The 21,623-nt window shown below is 27.3% G+C and overlaps 1 protein-coding gene and 1 long non-coding RNA gene across 2 annotated transcripts in view; one reads left to right on the top strand and one right to left on the bottom strand.

The window, feature by feature from the left end:
* The window catches only part of LOC142327604 (uncharacterized), a 571,970-nt gene that overhangs the window by 470,463 nt on the left and 79,884 nt on the right, over positions 1-21,623 (top strand). The gene's annotated exons all lie outside the window — the stretch shown is intronic.
* LOC142327600 (uncharacterized) overlaps positions 4,308-21,623 on the bottom strand; it is a 242,383-nt gene continuing 225,067 nt past the window's right edge. The window contains exons 5-6 of the mRNA XM_075370797.1: positions 12,595-12,615; positions 4,308-4,696 (exon numbers count right to left, since the gene is read on the bottom strand). Coding sequence (XP_075226912.1) covers positions 4,605-4,696; positions 12,595-12,615 — 113 coding nt within the window. The 3' untranslated portion in view covers positions 4,308-4,604. The remainder of the gene's footprint in view (positions 4,697-12,594; positions 12,616-21,623) is intronic.

The following is a 21,623-nucleotide window of genomic DNA, read 5'->3' as shown; positions in this document are numbered from 1 at the left end:
TAAATGAGAATTACTTTTAATATTATTTTTAATGAACTCCTTCATTCATTAGTAAATAATAATAACAATAAATTTTATATTTAATAACTTTGGAACTCGCTAAATTTTTATTCTTGGTTGTTATGAAAAGTTGAAAATAAACTGCTACCTCTAGGAGATTCAAATAATTAAATCTTAGAAACGATAAAAGTAGAATTGCATTACATAAAAATAAATGTTACTATTAAACAGAATCTCTCACTTCATATATACGATGCGCAGTAGACCGGAGCACTGGGACTCAAATAAGCATAGAAAATGTTTTTTTTTTCTGTTGTTTATCTATATCTTGTCATCGTCAGATATTAATTAATGAAACTATTAATTGAAAATAGTTCTATATTTTTTTCGTTTAAGTTATTTCAATAATTTGTACACAGTATCATTAATTTAATTATAAACAACAAATAGTTTCGTTTTGCTTACCTGTTAAATAGTAACACTGGTTTAAGGCGTTGATTCAGAGAATTTGATGTAATAATCCATTCAAGTAAAAAATATCAGATTGTGATTTATTTATCACGTCTCAAATTTTAGAGCAAAAATAGATAAAACTTTTTTTTAATAAAATTACGTATTTATTAATTACTCTAATTAATATAATATATGAAACAAGGAAGTTACCTCTTAATTTCTTGAATTTCATCTTCATATCTACATCTAAAAATTAAAGTTGAAGCAGATGTGGTAATAAATTTAAATTATCCTAACGTCTCAGGATTGTTTTCAGAATAATACAGAGTTGAATGTATGGAAAATGTGCACAGGATTTTTTTGTAAAGAAAAGTTCGGTTTGCCTCAGAAATATTTTCACTAGAGAGACGCTATTTTTGCTTGAGGGTATTGCTCCGCTAATGCCAGGATAAAAGAAAATACGTGTATGTCTGTTTTATAAAATATAAAAAAAGTACTTATCTTAACGTGTGAATTATATTGAGCAGATTGAATTTTCAGATTTAAATCTTATATTCAAAAGATATTAGCAATATAAAAACAATCTGTATTGAAATAACTGGCTATCATCAAAGTAAATGAACAACTAACAAAAATTGTTTTTATAAATGTGGAACGGTTAGTGTGGATTATGTCACCATAATAATTTAATTTGAATACTGATCAAGCCTCTTTACAAGGCAATTCATGGTAAAAAAATTAAGTTAAATTCTTAAAAATTATATTAAATCTTCTGATGACGCTGTTCTTTAGATTGACTGCAGTTTTTTATGAAGGCAATAACTATAAAAGGGGTACTATTGGCTTGATAATATGAAAAAGGTAATTTGTGCTCCAGTAAATTTTTCCAAGAGCTAGATTACACAAGATTCTCAGTTTGAAGAACCTTCATATAAAACACTACATTTTTATTTTACATATAAGATATATATCTTATATTGAATACTTGTTGAATACTCAGCAAGAAAATCGGAATATTTTTTTACAACACTATAGCGTAGAAACGTAGGTGTTGAAATGCAATCCTTGAACCGTATGTAAATCTTCCAAATATATATATTGATAAGAATGTTCAAGATTCCATGGTCTGATCATGCCAGAAATAAAAAAAAAATGTATTATCCAAGTGATACTTTAGAACTTGTTTAGAAGAGGAAAGTTGATAGAAGGCGGAGATTAGGTTACAGAAAGTTCCACTGGTTGAAGATCATGAGCAAAGATTGGCACGCCCACTCTCCTAAAAGTACATTAAGATAGCGTGCGATTTGCTAAGATTTTAGCCAATCATTAGTAAATATAATGAAACGTAAAAAATAAGAAAGTCACTGTAATCAAATATTAATTATCACTTAAACAATGTAATTTCTTCTAATATCACCTGTACTATTAGAGGAAAGAAAACTTGATAATTCATTCATTAAAAACTGACATTATAATTTTTATTAACTTATTGTATGTTTACGAAGAATGAGCGCAAAATTATCAACTTGTTCGTATACAGTAAATTTTGGATGGATTCATCCTTTTTAAAAAAGTTATCGAAAATACATATAATTTATAAAAACCTACATTTGCATTATTTTTAATAATATTAATAATAATAGTAAAAAGATATTACACTATATCGTAATAAGCTAATAAATTTTGTACATTTTGATCTGATGAACTATTTTGGTTTGTTATGAAAAACATTTTTATAAAATTATTTTTGATTATTTTCTAAAATTTCTTTGCCGCCTCTCAAACATAATAATAATAATTATTAGACTCTTATGACTTCCTAGTTCGGTTATTTCACAGGTTTTATCATCAAATTATCTAGAACAAAAATCCTTAATGGTGATATTTGATCTAAATAAAATAAATTTGGATAATGATCGTTCTTTTTACATGACTACCGCCCAAAAAGGAGTGTAATGTATTTAGGTATATGTATGTATGTACGTACGTGCGTGTGTGCATGCGTGAATGTGTGTGTGTGTGTGTGTGTGTGTGTGTGTGTGTGTTTGTATGTGGGGGTGTGTCTGTGCATGTATGCATGTATTTGCGTAAGTTTGTATGATCCACTGTAGCAGCTCAACAGCTGAACCGATTTAGATGTATGACCCGGCGTTAGAATCCCTACGTTACTCAGATTGTGATAGACTATATATGTATATATATATATATATATATATATACGTGTGAAGTAGACATCTTACTAGTATGTTTATACGATTGTTCAAAAAGGAGTGAAATGTATTTAGAGTATATGTATGTATGTATGTTTGTAGCCGCTCAACGGCTGAACCGATTTAGATTTATGACCCCGCGTTGGAATCTTTACGTTACTGAGAGTATCATATGAAATGAAATATAAATAATAATAATAATATATATATATATATATATATATATATGTGCATATACATTTAAAAAAATTTTTTTTAAATTATACTATATACAAATTGTCACCCCCACGCTCTTTAACTAATTATCCTATAGTAAAAAGCAATGTTTTTATTGGCAATCGCGTTATTTAATTTTTAATATTTATCTTGTTTTAATTAAACATAATAATAAAATATGATCTCAGTAATTGTTAAGATTTACAAATAAAACGACCAAGATTTATCATGAAAAGTTTTAACATTGCACGTAAGTTAATTTAATCAAACATTACAAATATAAGAAACCAGTATACAATTTCCTAAAGTATTAAAAACGCATTAGCCATTAAAAAAGTATTGCTTGTATGAATTTATTTCAGAATTCCTTTAATTTAAATCAGTTTTTTAGAGAAATAATAATGTTAGTAAATGCAAAGTAAGATTTTTTGTATATAAAATTTTCTTATGTTAATGAGAATGCAAATTAGCTTTGGCATTTTTTTTTTTTTTTAATAAATATATTTATTGTGCGGTGGTTTTTTAAAATTCTAATATTAATCCTGTCATGTGTTGATCATAACAGAAATGGGGTATCGGGTTTTTCAAATCTTAACGTTTTAGTTAGGATGCAACTAGTTCATCTAGACTAAATAAACATATTTTTGTATGTCGCACTGCTTTTAGGCTTATATCTCAGGAAAAACCAAACCAATTTTCTTTAAATTTGGCTCAAATTTTTCTATATATGGAGCATTGATGATATTAAACATTTTTTCAAAATTCGTTCACGTGGTGGGTGATATCGCAAAAAAACATGTTTTTTGTTCTATTGCTCTATTTCCTTTAGGTTTAAATATTTTTCAAATTTTTTTGAAACTTTATAATTTAGAAACAAATTCACCTAAGAAAGTTTTTCTAGCTTAACCCATTTATGAATATTTTTAGAAAATCCTTTCTTAAAATTTATTCCCCACCTCTAAAAAATATATATTCTGTTTTTAGTGTTTTGGCTGTAACTCCTAATTTTTATTATTAATATCCGGGAAAGTCATGTCTTGACAGTTTTTATTTAACTGTTAGAATGAGTTTCCTATGCTGCATATTCATTGATTAAAATTTGATTACATATAAAATTCGTTCTACTTAAAGAATGTATAATGTTTGATCCTTTTATAATAATGAAATATTTTTCATTTTTGCCATTTTTTAATCTATAATTGTTTTATTAGAACGTTTCCTGTTCATTTTTCAACTAAAATTTCTTGTTTTTTTAAATTACTAAGTACGTAATGTTTTACAACATATAAAGGAACACTTAAACTAAATAATTCTATATCAAAACTGACTACAAAAAAAAATTATTTATTTTAAATACATACGATGTATAAACGATTAAAACATTTACAGTAAAAGCATATTTTATATTAACAAATAAATGAGCTGTATGTAAATATTTTACAACAATATGATTTTATCATCTCCTTTTACCTTGGACCACTCTTAATGAATTTTTCTTACAGAATATGTATTTTTAAAAAAAATTATTCATAGCTTGAGTACAATTTATTTATTTTTTAATGGTAAAAATATTTATTTATATCATGTCCTTATTTTATAAATCCACATATTAGTAATAAAACTGTCATCATTGTGTTATTGAAGTTTTTTCGTGATTTTTAATTTTTTAAGTTGAAGCAGAATTAATTTTCCATTTAAAAATGAATTTTTAATTGGTGTTCAAGATTACGATGACAGTAGAATAATAGAAATGTTGAAGATATATAACCAACAGAACACATGATGAAGATCTAATATTCTCCCTGCACCTCCGCTTCCTAAAAAGTACAACAAAATATAAATAAATCATAATTTAATGTAATCTATGAATAACTAATAAATTATTAATTATAATAGATTTATTTTATTGTCTTACTCTCTATAATAAATATAAAATGAAACAAGAACAATAATTATTTACATAATTACTGAATCTTTTTTCTTTTCTTTTTTTTCATTAAAATACTGAAATTTGGGTAGGCATCACTTTCGTATTTTAAAAACTCTCAAAACTTTCTAAAGTTTCAAAATAGTTGGGTTAAAGAAAAGGATATATCCGCTTTAAAAAAGTCTTTCCTGTTTATATTTCCTTAAAAAAATTATATACAACTTTTTTTATACATTATTTAACCATATATAATAAATATATCCCTCTTTCCAAAGAACGTTACTGATATTAAATTTTTCAGTTATTAATTTCAATTATTTTTATTAAAAATAATTCTAATTAATTTTCTTTGTAAATTTTTGACCGTAAATCGTAAGGATTGTTGTTTTATAAGAAAGCCTATAAACAGTATTATAATTAGAGAAAGTTGATATTGACTTGTACTGATCATTACTGATACAGTGTTGATAATCGAATCCTGATGGAAAATTTAAACCAGTCTTATAAACAATCCAATTAATAATTTGTTATATGTAATTAAATTTCACTCGAAATTATGTAATAAGCTAAACAGCTACTGCAATCAACCGATTTAACTGTTAAAAAAAATCCTATTATATAAATAGTTGTTAGTTATGAATTCTTCTGAGTGAATTAGCATTAAAAGAGACCTTAATAAAAGTTTTATTGACCCAAATACGGTTACGTATATAATTCTTTCCTTGTTGATTTTAAATCACAATGATTTAAGTTGGTCTCATTATTTCTATTTTGTGGCATTGTTCAAATACATATTTTTTTATTTCTATTCTTTTTATGTAACCCAAGTTGAAAATATCTAATTACGGTCAACCTTTACATTTATGGTTTTATATTTCTACATAGAAGAAAAACACATAATAAGTAGAAAATAGTAACTTCGTCAACGCTTTTACAAAAGAATTACCTGATATTTCCCGGTAAAATATGACGAATAATTTCATTAGATAAATCGTCTACAGTACATTGTTAAAAAAGCAGTTTTTATATTTCTATTTTGCTGCACATATATAAACTTAAGATATCAGTAAAAAATTTCTAACCCAGTACTTCGAATTATTTGTTAAAATAGTCTCTTCAAATTTTTTAAGGAAATATTCAGATTCTTGAATTTTTTTTGCTTTTTCTTAGATATGACATACAATTTGTGAAATATCATAATAAAATATTTCAAATTTGAAAACGAGTCAACAATTTTTGTTACTTTTAATCTTACGTGCAAATTAATTTTATAATCAATTGTGCACTGTACAAAAAATAGAATATTGAATAATATTTCATTAAAATAAAAAGTTATTAATCATAAAAAATTATGTTTTGACTCCTAAAATGATTCTCATTCTCTATGACTCCGAGACCTCATTTTCTCTCTGTTTCTCTCACTCTGATTAGCAGTTAGATTCGCTGTTAGAACCATAAATATTATTAAATATAAATTTAAAAAATGGATTAATTATGAAACAAAATTTTATTATTTACTATAATATGTTGTGATATTATAAAACTTTTTTTTTTTTTGAGTATGCAGTGCATCTAAATCAATTGTATAATTTTTTTTTGTAATATAATTATTAAAATTACACATATTAATGACATGAGGCCTTTTTATCTTTGAGGTATTTTATGATCTGATATGAGATCTTTTTATTAAAAAAAAATTTGTATAGCCTTTGTCAGAAATACATAAAAATCTAACTCTGAGTATACTAAGAAATACTATGTAGGATAATTTAGTAAATAACATTATTTTATATTAATATTAATTGATAAGTTAATAAGCAGATTATAAAACAATATTACCCTAAAAATATATATATGTTACAGCCGGAATATAAAATTTACAAGTTATTTTTTCTCTTTTGAATTCTATTACAAGTTTAAAAGTTAGATTGTTTTAAAATTAATGCTGCAAATAAAAATGCAACGATTAAATTATTAGTATAAAATAAAATTATTAAACAATTTTAAAAAACTGAAAATATTGCTACATATTCAATACAGTTATCAATTATTTATTTGAAGGAAGTAAATTTAAAGAGAATATTTATATCAGTGAATAAAACTTATCAAACTAAGAAATAAATTTTCTAAATGTGAAAATTCATATTAAAAAGTTCACTATTGTTTTTCCTTTCACAGTTATTCAATATATATATATATATATATATGTGTGTGTGTGTGTGTGTGTGTGTGTGTGTGTGTGTGTGTGTGTGTGTGTTTGTTTGTTTGTTTGTTACACATACGTACTTATAAGTACTTTATATATTATTCATTCTACATGTACATACTTATATATAAGTAAATATATGAAATATATTTTGTCCATATTTTATAGTACATTATACAAACAAACCTTCCAATTTATTGTTACAAATGTTACATATACTTGTATATTCTTTTTCCCTATACATACATATAAAAGTAGGGCATCGGAAATAGATCATACATTTATAAAATGACAACCAATTTCAACTATAATAGACACATGTCCAGGCATTATTGCAAAAAAAGATTTAAAATCAGTATATTTTTCCCATAAAAATACAATAAAAAAAGAATTAAAAAACTTCAATACTTGTAAATACTAATATTTTATTTTTATTTGCTTAAAAATCATTTCAAAGTGATTTTATAGTTCGGAATAAACATACTTAAACAAATGAGCCTGAATTAAATTTATTATTTATCTTTAATAAAAGAAGGGAAAAATTCGAACAATGTTTTTTTATTTAATAAAATGAAGGGAAATAAAAGAAATCTCCCTAAATACATATCTATTATTGTAGTTAAATATCATGCAGATAAAATTGTATCCTCTACTCCGTTAAAGGTAAAATAAACATTTATTTATTTGTTGTTTTTATAAACTTTCCAAACGGTAAAGTGTTTTTTTATTATTATTACAAATTGTGAGTACTGTGGTTGCAACAGGAAATTTTGCATGAACTGTTATAGGCGGATTACAGGAAAGATCATATATAAGATGCGAGGGTGTATACATGCGTCAAAAGGTTTACGATCTAAATAAATACTTCTGCCCTTGTATTTTGAGTTAGAACTTTGTCATCTTACAAGAAATTATTGCTATAAGTCAATGGTTTTGTTGTTTTTTTTTGTATTTTTTTTTTCTATGAACAAATAAGATTTTTTTAGGTGTGATATATTCCAAATTTGTTTCACTATGTTTATGACAATTATTTTATTAAATAATATTATAACGGAACGCAAAAGTGGCGGGAGTACCACAAATTCTCCCTTCGAATCGCAGAGCCTGGACAGTGTCCCTTGCTGCTGTATGATTCTGTAATCGGGCGTGTTTCAAGGGTTTATTTTAATGTCTGTTATAAGTTTTAAGTTTTTTTAATATTATAACTAAATTGACTGATAAATTTAGAACATTTTTTAAAGAAATACTACTTAACTTCTTTGTAAAATCATTTAATTAGTTTGATATACTTTACTACTGGTTTTTCTTTAGGTTAAAGATTTTTTTTATCACTAAAGATTGTTTTTGGATCTTTCAGCATCATTTATATCTGCTATATTTTCTATTTTTGTTTTATATCTTTGCCGTTTTTTACTCTAGATTTAAAATATCAATTAATCACAGATATTTTAAGATATAGACTGCTGTTATAAAAAAAAGAACAGCTAATTTTAAACTGTAATTTAAAAAAAAAAATAAAGAAAATCACTAAAGTAAAGCGTATTTTATTATTAAATATTCAATTAAGAAATTTTATCTATAGAACCGTTTCAGTATACATTTCTAAAAACATAAAAGGGAAAAGGTATCTATGATCTTCAAAATGGTATCAGCTTGGAAACGGACCGCTTCAGCCGACCAGCTGCAAGTCTACATGGTATCAAAGAATCATTTCTTATAAAAGACTGATCAAACTTTAGCGTTTTCAAAACACTACAAATGACTTTGGAAAGCTAATTGGATAGAATAGTAATTCCAATCGTCAAAACATGAAAATACAAATTAATATCTTCTAAAAATATCCTTACAATTATGGTATCAATTAAATTAATTACATCTTCTTAATATAATATTTTACCAATCATAATATTATGTCATGAAAACAACTGAACTCCAGGACCAGTTTAGACTAATAAAATATTAAAGAACGTCAGATTTTTACCAATCTTGAAAATTTTGCAATAGTTTTTTTATTATCTTATACTATACCGGAGTAGTGGACTTACTGAGATAAAATTTTAATGTACACGAAAGAGTCCGAGAAAAATATTAAGCCAACAGAATTCCGTTATTGAATATTTTCTAAGAAAGTAAACGAGATGATAAAGGACTTAAAATTTTAATAGCTTGAAATTTGGTGATTGCAATATTTTTATATTTAAAAGTATCGCACAGATGCAAATAAGGCAAAGGTTTGATCGGAAAAACCTGCAATGTAGGTCCAGAAATAATCATATCAAACACAAAAGTTTAATGAATAACAAAATAAAGAGAATATGTCAAAAAATAAGGTTTTTTTAAATATACAAATTAATAAAGATATTTTGAATAACAGAAGGCCGTTGATTCTTTTGATTTGAAAGTGAAGGAAAGGATAATATCTACTGGAAATATTTGCCAAGTATTGGATACGAGCTTTAATGACGAGATGTCTACCCTGACCTATTGGCCATATATGTGGTCAGCGGAAAAGCAGCCTAACAAACGGATAGAAATACAATTTGAGGACTATATTGTATGGACATCCTTTCTAATGAAATAGAAGATGAAAAACAGCAAATTACGAGTAATTAAGAAAACAAATATAAAAATGGGATCGAAAGAATCTAGGCACAATGAGCCTGTCTCCATCGTTTACAAATTGGATGAGTTATCGATAGTTCAATTTTGGTGATGAAGAAAAAATGTTTAACATATTGTATCGAAACCGTGTAATCCAATTTTGGTGATGAAAGAAAAGTGTTTAGCATATTGTATCGACACCATGTAATGCAATTTTGGTGATGAAAGAAAAGTGTTTAGCATATTGTATCGAAACCCTGTAATGCAATTTTTGTGATGAAAGAAAAGTATTTATCAGATTTTGCTACATTGTTCCTTATAGAACTTTCCTGGAAGATGTTTCCTATAATACCGTATCATAATTTCTTTTCTCTTTTCGTTTGGTTTTCTTAAGAACACTTTTTATTACTGTAAATAATTATAATTTCTAAAAGCATTTTTATGAATTTTTAAACTCCTCTTTACTACTTATTATTTACGTAATACGTATTTTCCTTTAATCATTTTTAACCTTTTTTTATATAATCTTTTTTTAATTACCTTTGTTTTATACACTTATTTATTTCCGAATCTAATTTCTCATACAAAATTTACATCAATATTACATATAACATTATTATTTAACTTGAAATAGAATACTAAATCTAAATAAAATACAAACATAAGAAAACTCATCTCGTTTGTGACTTGTCACCCTGTCTTAAATTGCAATACAGAGTGTTTCTAAAATGGTGAGCTGGCTATACTTTTTCGGATTCTACTTGTAAAATTAAATAAAAAATACTCGTAGGAAAAATGGCAAGTCTCCTTCGTTCTCTCACCGTCCGCTATTTTGTTATTTTTATATAAAAATGTGTATCTCAAGTTCGGATTGAGAAATCACATAAATATTTGGTAAGCGTCTGATAATAAAGTTTTAAAATGATCAAAAAATCAGGACTTACATACCTTCACAAATTACAAAATGGCAGTCATGTTTATTTTCAACCCGTTATATCTCCATTAAATATTAGTTTTATCAAAATTTATGTTTTTACTAAAAATATTAAGCCGTATATTTTGAACAAAATGACATTTTATTTGTTTAAATCGGTTAACAAATAGACGAGTCGTGGGAGAAAATTGATGTTGTAATTTTGTGTCATAATTATTAGGTCTATTATTTTGGGAAAATTATTATTACTTAATTTGATACCAATTTACAATACTATAATTAACAATAAACAAAAACAATTAATATTTTATCGAATTGAACGTAAAGTGGAGGACGTGAAAACAGACACAAAATTACATCAATTTTCTGCCATAATTCGGCTATTTGTTAAGCGATATTCAAAAATAAAATTTCATTTTGTTTCGAATAAAAGCTTAATATTTTAATAAATAACATAAATTTTGATAAAACTAATATTTAAGGAGATATAACAGATTGAAAAATAAACACGGCTGCCATTTTGTAATTTATGAAGGTATTTAAGTCCTGATTTTTTGATCATTTTAAAACTTTATTATCAAGTTTCTTACCAAATATTAATGTGATTCATCAATCCGAACTTGAGATATAAATTTTTATGTAAAAATAACAAAGTGGCGAACAGGAGGCGAAAGAAAGAAGAAATTTCCATATTTCCTAAATATTTTTTTGTTTAGTTTTACCCAAAAAAAAGTGTAGCCAGCCTACCATTTTGGAAACACTCTGTAGAATACGAATTTTTAAATCATATAAATTTAATATTTTTATTTACTGGAAATACTATTAAAACATATTATATGTTCATAATTTTTAGAATACTTTTTAAAAAAATATTATAATTATTAAGTTCATAAATAATTAACATATAATATCATTATTTTAATTTCAGATGATATATTTAATTCTCAATCGCGGTATAATTTTTTTTTTAGGTTTCTGCTGTAGATAGCAACGCAATCGCTTGAAATTTTTTATCTAAAGAATGCAAATAAACTATATTATTAAATTACATCTGCAATTTGCAATTATAATTCCATTTAACAATTTTTAAATAAATTTTTTTATAACAGTTTTAAAAATTCCTTTATGTTGTTATTGTGTTTTTTATATATTACATGAATAATATATTCAATATTTTTCGTTTTAAATTTTAATATGCTTTGTATCAATTAAATTATTTCACTATTGGAAAAGATAAAAATCATCGTACAGCAATGGGGCAGCTCACCATCCAGAAGTGTAGTTCTTTGTGGTGGTCTGAAGGGATACGGAAAGCAATTAAGAATAGGTTGTACAAGAGTGTTATCGAAAAAATTTTATTGTATGGGTTAGAAGCATGGAAAATTAGAGAAAGAGATGAGGGAAAGTTATTGGCTGTGGAGATGGATGAGCTGCGCAGGAGTTGTGGTGTTTCTAGAATGAAGTGCGTGAGAAATGAGATCAGAAGAAGAATAGGGGTCAAATGGTACAGTGATTGATGTTTTGGAGGGAAGAAAATTACAATGGTATGGGCACGTTCGAAGAATGGAGGACTGTAGATGACCTAGGGGAAAGTTGGATTGTACTCCAGAAGAGAAGAAGAAACGTGGACAACCTCCAAGTCAGTGGATGTATGGAGTGATGGAGAGAAGGAATTTGGATGAGGAATGTTGGCATGATAGAAGAATTTGGTGCTTGAGACGTGAGATAAAACCTTTATAGTTGTAAGCACACGCCTAGAAGAAGATCAATTAAATAAAAAATATTTTAATTTTAAAAATATTATTTTTTTCGATTTATTAATTTTTTCTAATCTTTTAAAAGAAAAGATTCTGTTTCCTTCATTCTTTTGTTTTATTTTTATTAAGAATGAAATTTCATATTTTTATTTTCTTATTACGAAAGGTATACCTTTTTTAACGATATTATTAAGTTTTTAACCTTTATCAAGATAACTTTATGTATTATTTTAGATTTATATTTGATACTTTAATTAATTAATTAATAATAAAAATAGTAAATTACATACCTGTCCATGCCAGAGCACGACCTGAAATTAAAACAGAAAATTTAAGTAGACTTGTAACAGTTAGATAAAATACACGTAATACAATTTTTATATTACCAGCTTTTATGGTTTAACAGAATTTCTTACGGTAAAAAAATATAAACCCTTCCCCTAAAATATGTTATTTCTCTACGTTTGGAAGTTTCCTGAGAAAAAAATAATAAAATGTGGGTTAAAAAGTTCTGTATGTATGCACGTGTTTTATGTGCTCATGTACAGGTATACGGATTGATGTTTTTTTGTTTTTATTTTTAGCTCAGAAAACGTAAGGCTTAGAATCATTAAATATTATACTACTATATTAAGGAAAGTAATTTTATTAATATTCTTAGAACATCTAATAGAAGGATGATAAAACATTTATGAAATACTAAATTTGGTCACCGTTTGATACATCAGTCTTTAAAAAAATTTGGAATCTAAAAATCTAAAACTTCTGCTTACTTCTGTTTAACTTTCTAGTTTTAAGCTTGTTAAATTTGATTATTTTTATTTTGTTTTATCTAAATGGCACATAATTCGGGTGGTAATAGTTTTCAACTTTTATCACAGGAGTGGATGAAAACTTGTAATTTTTTTTAATTTTGCAAGCATTTATAAGTGTTTCTATACGTTTAAGCGTATACTGTTTTATTATTATTATTATTGTAAATTAAATAAAATTGGGACTAAATCGGGATTAAATAAAATTAAATCGGGACTCTGCCAATTTGGCACCCGGTAGTATTGGACCACTATCCGAGGTCTGAGCCATAACCGCTCTCAGCCATCTCATAGCGAATGTCGACGGACCGAAGGCCAACAGAAGGCGACTGCTGATATCCACGCTGCATTCCGCCCTGTTATACGGGACGGAAGTGTGGGCTCAGGCGTTAAGATTTGAGAGAAACCGGAAGCGGTTCGCGCAGATGCAACGTACCGCAGCCTTGCAAGTCTAACCCGCGTATCGCACGGTTTCTGAGCCAGCCGTTCTGGTTGGGCGGCGTTATACCCATTGCTCTTTTGGCAAAGGAGCGCCAAGTGGCCTACAGGAGGCAACGGGTTGGTAAAGACCGGGAGACCATCGCCGAGAAGGAACGGACTCGCACGTTCCTGGCCTGACAAGAGACCTGAGACCACAAAACCAGAGGACGATGGACCGTCCATGTAAAAGGGAAAGCGCCGTTCCCGACTGCTTCTATTGCCCCCGTCTACGGGACAACGCCACGCACACCTTTTTCAAATGTGCTCTGTGGGCGGCAGATTGAGGGACACTAGAGGCCGATCTCGGAGTACTGTGCCCCCACAATGTGGTTGCGATGATGTTTCGTGACCTGAGCACCTGGGAGAGTGTGGCCCGATTCATCGGCAGCATTCTGAGGTCCAAGAAGGATGACCTCTCTCCCCAAAAAAAAGAAAAAATTATTATATTAGTATTGTGACATAGAGTCGCAAAATTTGATTTGATAACTATGCACGAAGAGATCTATTCTGTTATGCGTACATTTTTTTAATTAGCAATTTTTGAAAAAGTTTAATGACAATAGTGAAAAAATATCCAATGGAAAAGAGTGCCACTTAAAAAAACAATATCATTAAACGTTTATCATCATCATTAAAAATTACCTCTGCCGATAAAAACTGAATCTAATAAATATTTATAGGATGTTTATCCTATTCTTAAAAATAAAGTTTGTATAAATTTAGAATAGAACAATGATAAATTTTATTGAAAAGTAAATTATTCTTCAAATCGTTCAAAACATTATAATTTGTAGACTTTTATTATATCTTAAGGCAAAGAACCTTAGAAAAAATTTAATATGCACGAGTATTTGTAAAGTTTTACTGCCGCAACAAATCATTCTAGAACTATTTTTAACTTTTCTTTATAAAAATGATAAATTTATTTTTTTCTCTTAAGAATAAGAAAATTGAATGGTGCTAAAAGTATTATAAAAGTAATTTTTAACTTTATCCCTGAAGGAGGTGTAAAAATGTTAAAACTTTGTAGAAATTTTTGTGTAATCTTACTTGTTTTAAATATCTTACTGTTACTTTTAAAGGAACTGTGTTAACCCATAAATTTTAATTTACAACAAGAGTTGATTTATACTTAATTAGTCAAAAAAACGAGGATTTTGGTATGACACAACAATTACGAAATGAAATGACATGCAGATTTCAATAAAATTTTCTAAAATTTTCAGTGAGAATGCTGATAGGATGAACTTCCGTTACAGTTCTGTATATAATAGAATTGGCTGAAAGATTATTTTTTGGAATGACAATGATAGATTTTTATTAATATTTCTTATGGATTTATTTTACTTTAGAAATAGATTATATAAAAATTAGTAAATTCAGGCTTGTGTACTGTATTCGAAAGTGTTTTTACAGACGTTATTTTTATAAATATACTAACCTTTATCTTTTATTTTAGATTACTCTTAGAAATACTCAGAAAAAAGAGAATGCGCATGTATTGAAAAAATCTTTTTCCCTATTAATTCCTAAATTCGTCTATTTTCAGTAATGTAATTGTAAAGTACTTCGGATTTTCGTAGTATTTCTGTAAATGAGAAACTGCCTTTCTATGATTCCTTGCCATTTTAATAAATTACTGTACCGTTTAAAATCTTTCCACAAATCTATTTAAAATACAATTAAAAAAGTTTCTTCTACATACATTACTTTGTTGATGAAATGTTAAAAATTCGAACTGAAAAATCTAAAAAAAAACTTAGTTTTCTGAATCCCGTTCAAAATGTACAGAGTGTGGCAGTGAATCAAACGATATTAAGAGTAAATTATTAATTTTATTTGATTTTAACAAATATGAACACAACATAGACATGAAAGCATTTACAATTTTTGATTTTGTCACCGAAAAGAGAAATTTACCCTTAAAAAATGACATCTAGCAGATAATAGCAATGTCGCCGTACACACTCAGTAAGTATCTTGCTAAAGTCACCCAATACTCTTTAAAGCATCTGTAGTGGAATTCTAGAATTTTTGTAAGCCCGTGTCAGAAATTCTGCTTGTTAACAAACCCTAACAAATTAAAATGAGCCTCATCGTTCATCAGTAAATTGTTAACAAGGTCTTGCCATTCATTAATTAACTGTATTAAGATTTTACAGAAATTTACCTTGTTTTCATAGACACATGTGATATATGAGCTCTTTGAACTTTATATGGGTGAAGATTAAGGTTATTATGTGAAATTCGCCGTATACTGCGGTCAAATTGTCTGTGTGACAAAATGACGATGCGCTGACCGGCGTGGAATTCGCTCAAATGTCTCTCTCACAGTCGCGATGTTCTTGGTTGTACGTGTAATATTTTTATTAACACTACCTTTCTTATTTAGTATAGACTCAGTGGCCTCAAAGTTTTGAATCGAAGTACTGATGACATGAGCTTATAGAATAGCACGATTGTGATCAATTGCGTAATGTTTTCGAAATTCACGCTGAGCGATAACTCTCACCAATTTTACTTCCTTGTACGAAGTATTAGAAAGTATTGTGATGGAAAAATTTCGGTTGTAAAAAATTTTTCGGATGGAAAAAAATGATGAAAAATTTCGGTTACAGATTTCAACGAAATATCCATTTTGAGCATCCCTGAATCCATTTTGACTAGTTTCAACGCGACATCTGTACGTACGTATGTATCTCGCATAACTCAAAAATTATTAGCCGTAGAATGTTGAATATTTGGATTAAGGACTGTTGTAACATGTAGTTGTACACTTTCCCTTTTGATTGCAGTCAACGTGACAAATAGTGTCGAAAAAAGCCCAAAATCCAAAAAGTTTGTATTTTGGACTTTTTCTTAACTACAGTAATAAGCCCTCATTCAGAGCTTTTCATCGATATATCTCGTAAGTGGTACTTATTTTCATTGGTTTCAAAGTTATAGCCAAATGAAACTTTAATTAATGAAATACTGGATCTTACAAGAGGATAGTTCGAATCCAACTTCATATACATATATTTTTTTTAAATTTTTTTTTAATTTAAATGTATTGGTCTATTAATAGTTATTCCAATCAGAGGTTAATTAATAATTAATTAATCTCTGATTGTAAAAAAAAAATCAGAAGGTATTAGTGAAATAAAATTTTTTGTATTTAGTTTTAATTCAAAAATTTTTACAGAGGTTAATAATTATTAATAAACCACATACACATACACCACATAACTAATTGAGCAACGTGAAACAAAATTATTATATAAACTAATATAAAATGCTGGTACGGACACCACAAAAAGATGTGATGCAATGTGGTGTCCACCTCAATGCGATTGTGTAACTGTCCACTTTATTAAAGAATTGGAGGATCGTATCTCACTTTCAAATGAAGTAAATTTAAATTAAGTGGAGGAAAAAATGTGTGTATGCAATTTAATAAGCATACAAGGAAGTCATGTGGTGCCCACATATTTTTTTTTTATCACTTTCACAGCAAAGGCACATTGTTACCCCTCCACTGCTCCATTACAACTTTTTTCAGTAAATATAAAATTACAGTAGTGGTTTTACCCTTACTACATTTTGTTTTGAAAAAAAAACAGTGGTGCAAAATGATTGATTTATTGCCGCACCTGTATGCAAGTATGTGTGCAATAATTAACGTCTTCGAAATTGTGAATTTTGTAGTTATCTATTTTTTACAGTTATCTATATTATTTCAAGCATAAATGCTTGTATATTAAATAATTAATATAGCCTTTGATCACTATTTTTATCTTATAATTAATTGTGTATTCTATGCTGCTGCTTTGGTCAATTTTTTACCAAGCAGATGGTTTCTTTTTTTATCCATGGATAACTACCAATTCCTGAAGTGATTATTAAGTAGCGATTAGAAGAAATAAATATTTATTTATAAAATACTTAATAAAACAATATATATATATAAATTTTTTTTTTTTTTTTTTTTCATTATTTTGTATAAACCTCTTAGTAAGAATACAATTTATTACGGAAGAAAATAAAAATCGTTGTTTGTTTATACGCAGATTTTCTAGGTATATTCTGATTAAGATCTTAGGAGTTCCATAAACTGTTTTATTAAACTATCTAGGTCACATCACTGGAAGTTTTTCTGCTCATATTTATATTTACCGCTCCTATTCTTTTTTGAAATATTTTTCATTAAATTTTTCAAATTAAAATTTATATCTAATATCTAATAACTATTGTTTATGAAAAACATAATTAAAAAAATAATGTTAACAGGGAACAGAGCCCTATCTCACCCAGTTAAATTTGCTATGCTAAGGTACATTTTTCTAGCAAACAGTAGAAGCTACATGTACTAATTTTTTTTTTTCATATTATGTGTGAAACTTCCTCAACCTCTTGAACTACAATAATTAAAAATTGAACAAAGGGAAAATTTGAATAATATTTTCATTAGATGTCCCAAAAGGTTATTTTTTCAGTTTCTTTTTTGTATTAAAAAAACTGAATTTACAGAAATCGAAGTTTAAGTTTTACTGACTTTTAAAACTGTCCTGTCCCATAAACTGGATCTTCACCACCACAAAATTTACACCCAGCAAAGTTTTTAATAGGATCACTTAAACTACTTTAAAGCAAAAGTTAAATTACCTACTTCTGATCAAATAAAACTTTTTTTGACGAACTGTGGCTGTCTTGGAGCAACCGGCTGAGTTTTTTGGAGTTAGGTTATCTTCTGAACTGCCAGAAACAGATTCAGGATTTAAAGGTAATTTTTCTTTCCTCGTAAATCTGTTGCCGTGAAAGGCTCCTTTATATTTATAAGAGATTTTTGTCTAGGTATTATTGATGACTACCAACGAAACACAAATAAAAAGAGATGCTCATAACCAACAACAAAAGCAGATGGATTCTAATAGTCTAAATTATAAAAAGCTTCCTGCGTTCTACATGGTGTATAAAGAGAATTATGAAGCAGAAAAAAGCTGTGTTCTGATATATGTAATAAAATAATATACGTATTTATATAATATAATAATATATATGTATTTATGCAGTGCGTTATTTAGCTATTAGCCGATTGAACGAAAGATATCTTATTATAAAGAAGTATTAGGCCGGGACGAATGTAATTTCCGATCGTTGGCGGAGTTACGATGATATTCCTAATCTACAAGGTTACAATTTTACAAATCAGAATGTTAATCACTCGGTTAACTTTCGAGATCCAATTACCAGGACACGTGCGAACACAGTGGATAATTTATAGGCAGCAGCGAAAAAACGGAATCGCAAGGAGTGTAGCACATCGAGATCTACGCTAGATTCCTATTTATACGAATTAATGTTGCGCCAACGTAACATCGACAAGAACTTGTTTGTTCAATTTTTACAATTTTGTTTTGGCCTGCACAGTAGTGAATATATATAAGATTTATTTTTTACTACTATAATAGTAATTTAAGAAATGTGTTCGTTTTCGAAATAAGACCCCATGATTTTAATTGTACCATCCCTTGTTTTGAAGATTTACGAGTTCTCGTAGAACCAGAACTGGAAAAAACTCATCTTCATCAATTTTACTACTACATTTCTCCCTAAATGTGTTTCATATATGTATAAATCATCAATTTTACACTCAAATTCCCCCAAAAATGTTATGATATGCTTATTTTTTATTAATTCATTTTTAAAAACTCTTGGGACAGGGCTAATAATAATTACAATAATATAATATAATATACTCTTATGTATTAATTATTCTACCAAATTGTTTGACAAATATCTTCGTGCTTCTTTTTTTTTAACAAAAAGAAACATTAATAAAAGAATTTAGTTAAAATATTAACATCATTAATGGGAAATATTTTTTTTAATATACATAATATAAAATTACGTAGACATTAATAATTCACAAATATCTTCTTCCACCTTTATTTAGAAGGTAAATTAAATCTTTTTTTCGTTATCGATTCGTACCTAAATTACCCCTCGGATTATACAACGAAACGTCTTAATCGCTACTGGAGGAGAATGATGGAAACGTAAATGGTATCGCTACTGGAGCAAAGATAAACAGTTAGGCAAAATTTAATTTCCCGTGAGAGTTTCTTTACTGAATGGTGTTCTCCGTTAATATAAGTCATTAAGGCATTACAGTTATTTATTTTCTTATCCAACCAATTCTAGGCTGTGTTTATTTGTAACACTTTTTGACTATTCAAAGTTAAACAGATCGCTACATAATTACGTTAAAATAGCGTGCATTATATTATGTAAAAGAATCTTTATACTAATGAATATTAAACATGTTTGACTGAATTAAAAATAAAAACTGAATTAAGTTGGCCAAAATAAATTTTCGATTTAAAATAATCGTGGTAATTAGACTTTTAAAACATATTTAAATTCTTAAAAATACTAACATAAAAGTTAACTTCAGTACATTTAATTTTTTAATTAATTCACGTTGTTTCATAAGAGTATCACTAATATTACGAAAAGTTAAAACGAAAGTTTTATACATTTAATGCAAAATATTAAACATAATTTTTTTGGGATTACATTTGTCTGATTTAACGCTACTCCACATTCTCTTTATTTATTTTTGTTTACTATATTCTACATACATAATTATTTATCGTAAATTTTTCAGGAAAGTTTTCGTTTCTTTTGGCTGTTTATTTTTTGTATTTTCCATACTTCATTTGGTAGTTTTACTACGCAAATCACAAATTTCTGCAACTTTTGATACATTTTTTTTTTGTTTCATCTTAATACTTACTTTTCATTATTATTTTTCTTTCGTATTTTATTACTACTGTTTTAATATTACTTCATTTGAGATTTGACTCTATCTTATCAATTAAGACCATGTCATTATTTACTTTCCCTAACTCAAGTTTGGCTTGTATTTTTTATTTACCCTTCGATACGTCCTTCAATTCCCTCTTGTCGGCTTTGTGCAAGATAAAAATCTAGGGTGATACTTAAATTGTAGTTTGACTCCATTCTAAATCAGAGCATCTTTGATTTATCATCTTCTATTTTTATCACAGTTTATTGATTCTCGTACAAATTATAAATAATTTTCCTTTTATAATCCAATTAAATTTTTTTAAGATTTTGTAATTATATTTTAATCTACATTATCAAATACTTTTTATTTTTTCATTATTCAGATCGAAAATCATATACCGTATCATATAGAATATGTTTTACAATAACTATTTACTGGACCGACTGTTATCCCACTTATCTTGATCAGCGTTTATTTATTATTTTATACTTAACATTTTAAATTAAAAAAAATTATTTTAATACTGCTAAAAATTCCATCAGACTGGTACGAATAATGCACTTTGGTTTAGTGTACTGTTTTTAAATAAAATTCGGATTTTTCTAACTTTTCTTTGTTTTATTCAACATATTTTACACCATTTTGTTCATAATTAAATTCCCTACAAGTTTTTTTTTAAGTTTTAAGTGTTTATTACCTATTTAAAATTAGAAGTCTGGGGTAATAAAATTGTCCGTTTTATTCAATATTTTATTTAATTTTTCAACTCAAAAACCACAAGAAATCTCTAATTTTGTTCCTTAATTAACATCCTAAAAATTTCAGTACGACCTCATTTCACCGGGGTAGCTGAAATCCGAGCGAACTCTTTTATTAGCCCTAACTCGCAAACGAAGCATTTTAGGATGTTTGTTTATATGAACTTTTTCCATTATTTTCACGATTAGAATAGATTATGAAGGTCTCGGGAGAACTTCGTGGTACTTTTTCTGTATATATATATATATATATATATACGATAAGATATATATATATATATATTCAGAAAAAATATATTATAATATATTATAAAAGTATATCTTTTATAATTATTGACTGGAACGACTGCTAACCCACTTATCACGATCAGCGTTTATTTATTACTAGCAGACCCGGCAATGCTTCGCTATATATATATATATATAGAGAGAGAGAGAGAGAGAGAGAGAGAGAGTGAGAGAGTAAGAGGGAGAGA

Source organism: Lycorma delicatula, chromosome 7 (genome assembly GCF_047948215.1).
Source record: "Lycorma delicatula isolate Av1 chromosome 7, ASM4794821v1, whole genome shotgun sequence".
Lineage (NCBI taxonomy): Eukaryota > Metazoa > Arthropoda > Insecta > Hemiptera > Fulgoridae > Lycorma > Lycorma delicatula.
Note: the sequence above shows the minus strand (reverse complement) of the source record. Positions and strands in the feature narration are given on the sequence as shown.